The 9,589-nt window shown below is 55.1% G+C and overlaps 2 protein-coding genes across 4 annotated transcripts; one reads left to right on the top strand and one right to left on the bottom strand.

The window, feature by feature from the left end:
• Nucleotides 1-816: 816 nt before the first annotated feature.
• Mif4gd (MIF4G domain containing) lies at nt 817-5,686 on the top strand. Of its 3 annotated transcripts, none has more exons than XM_052195096.1 (6): nt 817-915; nt 1,664-1,795; nt 3,886-3,995; nt 4,147-4,302; nt 4,414-4,506; nt 4,973-5,686. In XM_052195096.1, exons 2-6 carry the CDS (start codon nt 1,714-1,716, stop codon nt 5,198-5,200), a joined length of 669 nt encoding a protein of 222 aa, XP_052051056.1. In that variant the 5' UTR covers nt 817-915; nt 1,664-1,713; the 3' UTR covers nt 5,201-5,686. The 3 variants fall into 3 exon arrangements, with proteins under 3 accessions (XP_052051056.1, XP_052051055.1, XP_052051057.1); XM_052195095.1 differs by having other exon boundaries at nt 826-924; XM_052195097.1 differs by having other exon boundaries at nt 826-924; nt 4,471-4,506.
• Nucleotides 5,687-5,760: 74 nt separating this feature from the next.
• Mrps7 (mitochondrial ribosomal protein S7) lies at nt 5,761-9,561 on the bottom strand. The gene is made up of 5 exons (XM_052195093.1): nt 9,307-9,561; nt 8,675-8,866; nt 8,498-8,561; nt 7,270-7,437; nt 5,761-6,613 (listed from the first exon to the last, which is right to left on the bottom strand). The coding sequence occupies exons 1-5, from the start codon at nt 9,399-9,401 to the stop codon at nt 6,392-6,394; spliced, it is 741 nt and encodes a 246-aa protein (XP_052051053.1). The 5' UTR covers nt 9,402-9,561; the 3' UTR covers nt 5,761-6,391.
• Between the last annotated feature and the right edge of the window lie 28 nt (nt 9,562-9,589).

A 9,589-nucleotide genomic window follows, 5' to 3' on the forward strand; every position in this document is an offset into this window, starting at 1 on the left:
CGTGACTGAGGCCGTGAAAGCTGGGATCCTGGAGACTGCGCGGTCTGCAGGCCTGCAGGCATCCCAACACACTGGAGACTCCTCCAGGCCGCTCCGTCGGTCCGAGCCTCTTCAGGCCAACTTGGGCAGTCTGGAGAGAGGGTGCTGGGCAGCCCAGCCCATGTGCTGGCTCGAGCATTTTTTGGCCACTTAGCTCGTTTGAGTGCAACTCGGCAATCCTCGATGCTTTTCCACCCTTAGCAGGGAGGGGCTTCCAGGAGCCTGTGAGTTGTTCATTTCCCCTGCTTAGAACATCCTGTATCTTAATGTGCTTCCCTGCGAAGTGGGATGTTGTTTCTCCTTTATCTTAACCTGGAAGATTCAGGGTTGGCTGTATGAAAAAAAAATTTTATGACGTTTTATAGAAGTAAATTCCGTACTCCTCATTACCCCGCCCTCAGGAACTTCTTGCGCTGCCACAGAGGAGAGTTCTTTTTTATACCTATTACCCTGAGGGCTGTGGCAACTCTTAAAACAGCCGCGAGCTTTGGCTCCCGGTCTCCTGTGCGCAGCAGCGATGCCCCCGATTTCCCCCTCTCCAGGAAAGACCCAGGGCTGCTCCTGTGGTTTAAAACTTATTTTGCCCTGAGTGGCAGGCGAGGGAGTTGCCAGGGTGTGTGCCCCAGCCCTTGCCCTCTGCTTTAACCGGCCAAACCCCAGACAACTACGCCCCTCCTCCCGGGCAGGCCACGCCCTCCTGGGGCTCCTCCCACGCCGCACGGCCGGGGAGTCTCTGACCCAGTTCACCTGAGCCTGGCAAGGGGCATGGTGACCCCGGCACGGGGTGGGACCCGGCAAGACCAAGGACTTCCTGCGAAACGCAGGGCAGGTCCGGCCCAGCGCTCGGAGGCTTTCGCGGTCAGAAACAAGGCGGAGGTGCGCCGGGTGAGAAGGGGACAGGGGCCGGAGAGCTCTCCGCGCGCGCCGGTGTCGGTGTCGCAGTTTTCAGGGCGTTGATGTGTCTCCGCGCCAAGCGAGGGAGCGGCCCGGCCCGGGGCGGCGGCGGGGTGCGGAGGCGAAGGCGGGCCGTGGCCGGCAGGCGGCGCTGGCGAGCTGCCCGGGCGCCGCAACGCGAGACGAGCTCGGCCTCGGCCGGCGCGCGGTACCACGCCGGGCGCGCGCCCCGGACGCAGGCGCCCTCCCGCGCAGGCCAACCCCAGCCCAACGGCCGCAGGGGTGCGCTTTGTAGGCTGAAGGCGCCGGCAAACGCCGGGAGACGGGGGCTCGGAGCCCTGGGGTATCAGGATCCGTGCTGGATGATATGGGCGAGTCTCACGTTTCCCTCTCCCCACACCTAGTTCAGGATTTGCTCCCCTAAATTTACCCTCATACTGACTGCTAATAACCCGGATCCCGCTGCGACCGTAGGTGAATCCCCGCTTCTTTTCTCACGTGTAATCCCAGAAGCTTGGGTTTCCTTCGGCTGAGCAGCAGGTGTCTACTTGGTGCCCAAGTACTCCACCCGAAGCCAAGTTTGGTGGGCACCCAGCCAACCACTGAACGCGACCGAAAGTCCAGTGCCACCCGTCCGTCCCAAGGCCTGGTCTGCCCGTCCCAGGCCTGCAGGACCAGAATCCCGAGCTTTGTGATTCACACTGAAGCCTCAACCGTCTTTGCTTCTCAGGTGCTGTGATTAGTTTCAGGCCAGTGAAAACCTGCCAGGCCTAGACCATCATGGGCGAGGCCAGTAGAGATGAGTATAAAATCCAGTCTTTTGATGCAGAAACTCAGCAGCTGCTGAAGACCGCGCTCAAAGGTGAGCCTACCACCTATCACTTAATTTGTGTCAGGTAGACATAAAACCAGCTAGCACACTACCAAAGTCCAACTTGGTGAGCCAGTGAGGTTCCCAGACACATAATCAGTTTGGGTAAGAGCCGCGACCAGGCTGAGGTCCATAGCCAGGCAATGCCCAAGCCTTGGCTTTTAGAGAGTAAGTCACAACCTAATTCACAGGCTACATCTAAGCCAGTATTTTGGAGAATGAATCACAGAGTTATCTCTAAGATCATAAAGCCTTTTAAGTACCCATGAAAGAGAACACTGCTTGCTCTCTCTCTTGCTCTCTTTTTTGTTTTGTTTTGTTTTGTTTTTTTTTTTTGGATTTTTTTTTCCCCGAGACAGGGTTTCTCTGTGTAGCCCTGGCTGTCCCGGAACTCACTCTGTAGACCAGGCTGGCCTGGAACTCAGAAATCTGCCTGTCTCTGCCTCCCACAGTGCCAGGATTACAGGCATGCACCACCATTGCCCGACTCTGCTTTCTCTTTAAAGCCTTTGCATTTGGTGCAGTCAGCACCCTTGAATGTACAGAGATTCCCTGATTTGGACAGAGGTTGGAGAATCAGCCTGGCAGAGGGGGTCCGATCTCACACTCAGGACAGAAGTTTGACAGAATAGCAGTTGCCATCATGTGCTAAGCTAAACATTTTTGGAGCAGTCTCTGTACAGCTACTCTTGTCTGGAGCCTCTGTATTTTGAGAACACACAAGCCACAGTCGTGGTGCACACGTGTCTGTAATCCCAGGAGATTACAGAGGTAGGATTAGCACAAATTCAAGGCCAAGCTGCCCACCGCAGAGTGCCTGGGGGAGGAGCGCTGGCCCGGCAGTTTAGAGCATCTGTGTGATGTACTCCTTTAATTCCAGCAGTCAGGAGGCAGGATAGCCTGGGCTACATAGTGAGATGCTGTCACCAAAACAATACCAAACAGAAAACCATAAAGAACACTTGACTCACAGAGGACCTCGAGAGAGGCTCACGGCCACTGGTAATTCAGTTCCCAGGATCCCATGTCATCCTCTGATCTCCAGGGCCAGGCAAACACATGCTGTGCATACATGCATGCATGTAAGCAAAATATTCATACATATGACATGAATGAGCCTTAACAAATTACATGGTGAGTTTGAGGCCAGCCTGAACTAAATAGAAAGACAAGGCTATCTCAAAAAAAAATGTTGTAGAAGTCTTGGCGCTCAGTGTACGCCCATGCCAGAAAATAAAAGACTGGTAGCCTAAGAAACTGCACTTATATGTTGGTCTCCGGCGGCCTCCTAATCCTGCGTTCATTCATTTATTGGCACAGGATTTCTCCTAGGCTGGCCTACAGCTCAGATCCGCCTCTTCTGCCTAAACATTGGGATATGGGGTTTGCAACACCCTGGCGGAATGCAAATAGCTTTTGGTTTTTTTTTTTTTTTTTTTTTTTTTTTTTTTTGGATTTGATTTTTTTCGAGACAGGGTTTCTCTGTATAGCCCTGGCTGTCCTGGAACTCACTCTGTAGACCAGGCTGGCCTCGAACTCAGAAATCCGCCTGCCTCTGCCTCCCAAGTGCTGGGATTAAAGGCGTGTACCACCACTGCCCTGCAGAAAGTTTTTTAATTTATTTATTTTATGCATGAGTACACTACTGTTACACTCTTCAGACATACCAGAAGAGGGCACCAGATCTCATTACGGGTGGTTGTGAACCACCATGTGGTTGCTGGGAATTGAACTCAGGACCTCTGGAAGAGCAGTCAGTGCTCTTAACCACTGAGCCATCTCTCCAGCACCCCTCCCCCCCAATCTCTTAAGCATGTGATGGGAGTGCCCTATTTATTACAAATACCTCCAGTTCTTGGGTGTGGTGGTGCTTGACTTTAATCCCAGTACACGGGCTGCAGAGGCAGGTGGATTTATTATAGGTTTGAAGACTGGTCAACATGGTGTGCCAGGCCAACCTAAGGCTAGATACATGGTGAGACCCTCTCCCAAAGAAAAACAAAACCTACTTCAATCCTTGACAGACGGAGGCAAACGTGATTACGCAGGCGCTGTAGACTCCCCTCCTGTCTCTTGCCCAGATCCAGGTGCTGTGGACTTGGAGAGAGTAGCCAATGTGATTGTGGACCATTCTCTGCAGGACTGCGTCTTCAGCAAGGAAGCAGGACGGATGTGCTACGCCATCATTCAGGTTGGGGGGCTGGTAGAGAGGGAGATTGCCCCAGGATGCCACCTCAGGGTCAGGCACAGGCTGGCCAGCAGACACACGGGGTCTAGCCAGAGACAGGCTGGGGCCGATGGTGGCCAGGGCCCTGCTTACCGCCCTCTCTTGCTGCTCACAGGCAGAGACCAAGCAAGCAGGCCAGAGCGTCTTCCGCCGCGGGCTCCTCAACCGGCTGCAGAAGGAGTACGATTCCAGGGAGCAGCTTCGCGCATGCTCCCTGCAGGGCTGGGTCTGCTACGTCACCTTTATCTGCAACATCTTTGACTACCTGAGGGTGAGGCAGGGGAAGTCGCCTGCGCAGCAGTGAAGGCCTGTGTCCCAAGGCCGAGGCAGGGTCGCTCAGCTGTCACCAATGCGGCCTCCCTGCTGCTTCTGCTCTCCACAGGTCAACAACATGCCCATGATGGCCCTGGTTAACCCTGTCTATGACTGTCTCTTCCAGCTGGCCCAGCCCGAGAGTCTGAGCAGGGAGGAGGAGGTGAGTGGCGGCTGGTAAGGCCTTGGAGGGCGCAGCTCCTCGGCCAAGTGCCCGGCAGGGGCGGCCAAGGCCCGGAGGCATCACAACAGACCAGTGGCTGGAACTTACCCAGAAGCCAGAGGCCCAGGCTCCACTATCGGAGCCTCGTGCTAGGAAGGGCAAGTGTGGGTCCAGACGGCCGGAAGCAGCTGAGCCTGAGGGGGGGAGGAGAGGCAGGCAGCAGTTTGTGGAGGCCTGGTCTGGAGTTCGGCTTGGTCAGAATGTTCTGGACAAGTCATTTGGTGAGATTTGGGCCATGGCCCCTGGTGTCAGAAAGAAGCAAGGAGCCGCAAATGGGCAAAGCACGCACTCGCAGGCTGGCAGCCCCCTCGCCTGCCCTGCCGTGGTGTCAGGCTGGCTGTCCCCTCCGCCTGGCCTGCGTGTCGCCCTCCCTCTGGCCCACCAGGCCTTCCCGCCGCCCCTGCAGGTGGACTGCCTGGTGCTGCAGCTGCACCGGGTGGGGGAGCAGCTGGAGAAGATGAATGGGCAGCGCATGGACGAGCTCTTCATCCTCATCCGGGACGGCTTCCTGCTCCCCATAGCCCTCAGCTCGCTGGCCCGCCTGCTGCTGCTGGAGATCATCGAGTTCCGGGCCGCCGGCTGGAAGACCACGCCCGCCGCCCACAAGTATTACTACAGCGAGCTTTCTGACTGAGCGGGCTCCGCACGCCTGCCTGCCTGGGACCCTCCTGTCAAGCCGGCACCAGAATCCTTGCCTCAGCCCCTTCTAGACTTTTCTGACTCCCGTGGTTCTGTCCTCTTCCTTCCCTCACTCTGGAGCTGTGGAGAAACCAAACAGACTTGTCTCCTGACTGAAGACTGTCCGGTCTTCCTCTGCCTTCAAGTCCTTTAGCTTCCCACCACCTTCCACCTGGGCCCAGCAGGAAAATCACCTAACACTGAACTGTAACCACTGGTGCAACACGACCTTGGTGCCTCAGTTTTCCCATCTGTAAAATGGGCAATTATAGCCATTGGTGGAATGCTTTGGGATTTTAAGGGCAAGTTACAAGAGAAATGGTGTTTTATATGTTTTATAGAGACTTTTGAGATAAGCCTGTTTCCTCTAGTGTGTTTTCATGAATAACTGCCTCACCAGGCTGGGGTGAGGGTTTTCTAATAAATCTTTTCTGAAACTAAACTGCATCTTTTCATACCATCCAAAGGTGTACCCCAAGCTGAAGGAAGAGGTCTTTTTTTTTTAAAGATTTATTTTTTTATGCATGAGTACACTGCAGCTGTCTTCACACACATCAGAAGAGGGCATCAGATCTCACACAGATGGTTGTGAGCCACCATGTGGTTGCTGGGAATTGAACTCAGGACCTCTGAAAGAACAGTCAAGTGTTCTTAACCACTGAGCCATGTCTCCAGTCCCGAAGGTCTTTATCCTGATCCAGGTTGGACCTGAGGTTGTTGGAGGAAATTTCTAAGGAAACACTTTCTGTTGTAGGGCACAGGGTGGAGCAGAGCCAGTTTGGATTCCTGGACAACACACGCTCTTCTGAGTGCGTCTCACTGGTTCAAGCTGAAGCCACCCAACTTCTAGCCAGCATGGAGAATCAAAGAGCTTCGCAGGATGGAAGACTGCAGTACAGCAGCACTCTGTCCTTAACTTCCTTCCAGAACTTTCCAACAGGACAGTAGCTCAAGTGTTTGTTGGTGGTACTGTATATATAGATGTTTGCACATGTCTGTACACCGTGCGCGTGCCTGGTGCCCACAGCAGTCAGGAGGTGTGGAAACCTTCCACAGGAGTTACAGGTGAGCCTCCGTGTGGGTGCTGCCAATCAAACCAGGTCCTCGGAAAGAGCAGGGCTTTCACCCACAGAGCCGCCTCTCCCCGCTACCACCAGCGGTAGTGGGCCAGGGCCCGGTTGGCCTCTGCCATCTTGTGCAGATTGTGCTTCCTCTTGATCACGGGACCCCGGTTATGAAAAGCCTCCAGCAGCTCATGTGATAGCTTCTCTGGCATCAGCATCCGGCTCGGCTTGTTCTCACGGCATTCTGTGATCATCCATTTCATGGCCAGGAAGCGCCGGCGTCGGTCAGCTAGAGGCACAGGGACCTGGGGAAGCGGCAAACTCAGGCTGAGTGGGGCCGACAGAAGTTACCGTGCACTGTCTCTGCACCACTCCTGATGGGCCTGAGGACAGAAACCAGCCTCTTCTCAGACTTCATCTCAGGGGTCTCTTGTGACTAGGGAACATTCATGTAGTAAACTAAGCCCTTTGCTTCACCAGAGGAAGCTTGGTCAAGTTGACACAAGCACCAACTGGGAAATCCTGCTGCCCGAGGCAAGCCAGCTTCTTCAGCCCAAAGGTGCTACAGACGGGACATCCTGCATGAGAACCACCTGATGGCACCCACCAAAGACAGTGAAAAAACCCCTGGTCTTAGGAGCTGATATTAAAGGGAAAATAACCTAATATAATAATATGAAGTAGTTAACCACTGAGGTAGGGACCACTACGTCAGAAATGATGAATGGTCTCAGGTCCAGGACTAAGTACTCCAGACAATGGCAAGTAAACAGTCCTTTACCGAGAGTTCATAGCTTAGGCTACACAAGGCAGTTGGTCCTCTGCCTGTGGCATTCACACTTGGGCCTCAGACAAGCAGATTCTGACCTTCCCCAATCTCTAGGGTTGTTAGACTCCGCCCAACCCAGGACACTCCCCTCACCCCCACCCGACCTGTGTCACATGCAGGCTCCCCACTCACCTGGTAAAAATGGCCCCCTTTGAGGATAGGCACCAACCCAATCACAGGCTCACAGTTCTTCAGTGCCTCGTGGAAGATCCTGTAGGGGTTCCGTTCAATGCTGGCCTGTTCCTCTGCTGACGCAGCACGGTATTTTTCAAACTGCTTCCTTTTCACAGCTTCCAGAGTCTGAAAGAGATGCCAGAGGCTGCTCGGGCCGGGCCTTCAGTTCCCCAGCTCACCTGGGATGGGGCTGCGCAGACACCTGTGACTGCACTTGGGAGCTGGAGGCAGGAGAATCAGGAGTTGGAGGTTATCCTCGGGTGCACAGCAAAGTCCAGGCTAGACTGTGCTCCACAAGAACCTCTTTCAGAAAAACTACAGTTTAAGTGCCTTCTGCATTGCTAGACCATGACACCAAGAAGAGGCTGAGATTATTTGTTGTTTTGAGACAGGGTTTCTCTGTATAGCCCTGGCTGTCCAGGAACTCACTCTGTAGACCAGGCTGGCCTCAAACTCAGAGGTCCACCTGCCTCTGCTTCCGAAATGCTGGGATTAAATGTATGCACCACCACTGCCCAGCCAAGAACTTTTTCTAATGTTGACAGAACAGGAAACTTCTGGGGGAGCTCTGGCCGGGGTGAAACTAGCTTTTGAGCACTCTGACCTCAAACTTTGCCTCCTCTGCCTCTTTTGTTGTTAGGTTGTTCCCCCACCTCCATCCCAAGATTGGGTCTCACTATGTAGCTCTGGCTGTCCTGGAACTCGGACATCTGCCTACCTCTGGCTCTTTTTTTTTTTTCAAGACTGGATCTCACTGTGGAAGCTCTGTTCTAGAACTCACTCTGTGGATCAGGCTCGCCTTGAGCTCAGAGATCTGACTTGTCCTGCTTCTCCAGTGATGGGATCTGAGGTGGACACCACCAATCCCAGATCTTGGAAAAAAATTTTTTTTAAAGATTTCATTTATGTGAGTACATTGTATCTGTCTTCAGACACACCAGGAGAGAGCATCAGATCCCATTACAGATGGTTGTGAGCCACCAGGTGGTTGCTGGGATTTGAACTCAGGACCTCTGGAAGAGCAGTCAGTGCTCTTAACCGGTGAGCCATCTCTCCAGCTGGATCTTGGAAAATTTAACGACAGGAATAGAAAGCTGTTCTCTAGTTTTGAAGCTATGGTGTAAAACACAGGCGCAGCACAAAGCCAGAGGGAAACAGAGCCAAGCGAAGAGAAGCAGCGGCTTACCTGGGCCATGAGGGATCGGGCCAGAACTTTGTTGCCTCCCTTCATCATCATGTTGGTGAACTTGCTTCAAGCAGAAAAAAAAAAACAACCAAAAAACACGTTTAGCTTTCCAAGGCTGTAGTGCGGATCCCGCAGCGGCACCCTTCCAGCCTGCACGACAGGGGCCTCGCCCCTCACCTGATGACAGGGTCTGCGAACACCGAGCTAGTTTCGCTCGCAGCCGCAGCCTTGATGAGCTGGGTCTTCTTGAGCTCGCGGTCATACTTCTCCTGGTCGGTGAGCTCGGCCACCGGCTTGCGGTAATACTCCTTGTCCGTCAAGGGGTCCCTGAACTCGGGGGCGTAGCGGCTCCACCTCACCTGCGCGAGCCTGGGGCGGGAAGAGGCGCGGGCAGACATGAGAACTGGCTCCACAGGGGAAGCTGTGACTCCACAAAAGTGACGAGGCCTGACCTAACAGTCCGCCTGCCTGCCCTCACGCTGACGGGGGCCGGGAGCGCCGACCGTAGCCGACTCTCGCCCCAGCGGTAGGAAGCCCCGTCCGAAGCCGGCCGCGGGACCCGGCCCTCGGCGAGCTCCGCCCTACGAGTCGGCTCTCCCCCGGCCGCCGAGGCAACCCCAGGTCCCGGCTCTGCGCAGACCCGGTCTCGGTGAACCCAGCCTCTCAGGCGAGCGACTCATGGCTTGAGTCGGCCGTCGGCGCCCCGAGTTAGTGCTCTCGCCGCCCGGACTCAGCGCGGCTCCTCCCGTTTCCCCAGCTCCTCCCGCAAAGGCCTGAGCAGCAGTCTCAGCTACGCGTTGCCTTCTCACCCTGGAAGGTTCCAGACACAACACCTCACTCCCAGGGCCAGCCCCGACCACTGGCGCACGGCGCGCAGCCCGGGGGCAGCCATCTTGGCCGCCATCAGGACCGAGAGGGGTGTCCACGGCGCGCCTGAGTGAGCGACAGGACACGGATGAAAACCTGCGCCGTTTACTCGAGTGTGGGTTTTACGTCAGAGGTTCCCTCTGATCGAGAAGCAAGAAAATATTCTCGTCCTCGCGGTAGCCGACACGGCCCGGCGCGCCTGCGGACCGCGGCACTCAGCTCTCT

The sequence above is a fragment of the Apodemus sylvaticus genome, chromosome 10 (genome assembly GCF_947179515.1).
Source record: "Apodemus sylvaticus chromosome 10, mApoSyl1.1, whole genome shotgun sequence".
In the NCBI taxonomy this organism is placed as follows: Eukaryota; Metazoa; Chordata; class Mammalia; order Rodentia; family Muridae; genus Apodemus; species Apodemus sylvaticus.

What these genes read in the sequence shown, in the direction of transcription:
- Mif4gd (XM_052195096.1), top strand. Translation starts at nt 1,714, where the DNA reads ATGGGCGAGGCCAGTAGAGATGAGTATAAAATCCAGTCTTTTGATGCA. An exon ending in GCTGAAGACCGCGCTCAAAG is followed by an intron (nt 1,796 to 3,885) that starts GTGAGCCTACCA and finishes TCTCTTGCCCAG; the next exon opens with ATCCAGGTGCTGTGGACTTG. An exon ending in TGTGCTACGCCATCATTCAG is followed by an intron (nt 3,996 to 4,146) that starts GTTGGGGGGCTG and finishes TGCTGCTCACAG; the next exon opens with GCAGAGACCAAGCAAGCAGG.
- Mrps7 (XM_052195093.1), bottom strand. Translation starts at nt 9,401, where the DNA reads ATGGCGGCCAAGATGGCTGCCCCCGGGCTGCGCGCCGTGCGCCAGTGG. An exon ending in TGTGTCTGGAACCTTCCAGG is followed by an intron (nt 8,867 to 9,306) that starts GTGAGAAGGCAA and finishes TTCCCGCCCCAG; the next exon opens with GCTCGCGCAGGTGAGGTGGA. An exon ending in AAGGGGGCCATTTTTACCAG is followed by an intron (nt 6,614 to 7,269) that starts GTGAGTGGGGAG and finishes CCGCTTCCCCAG; the next exon opens with GTCCCTGTGCCTCTAGCTGA.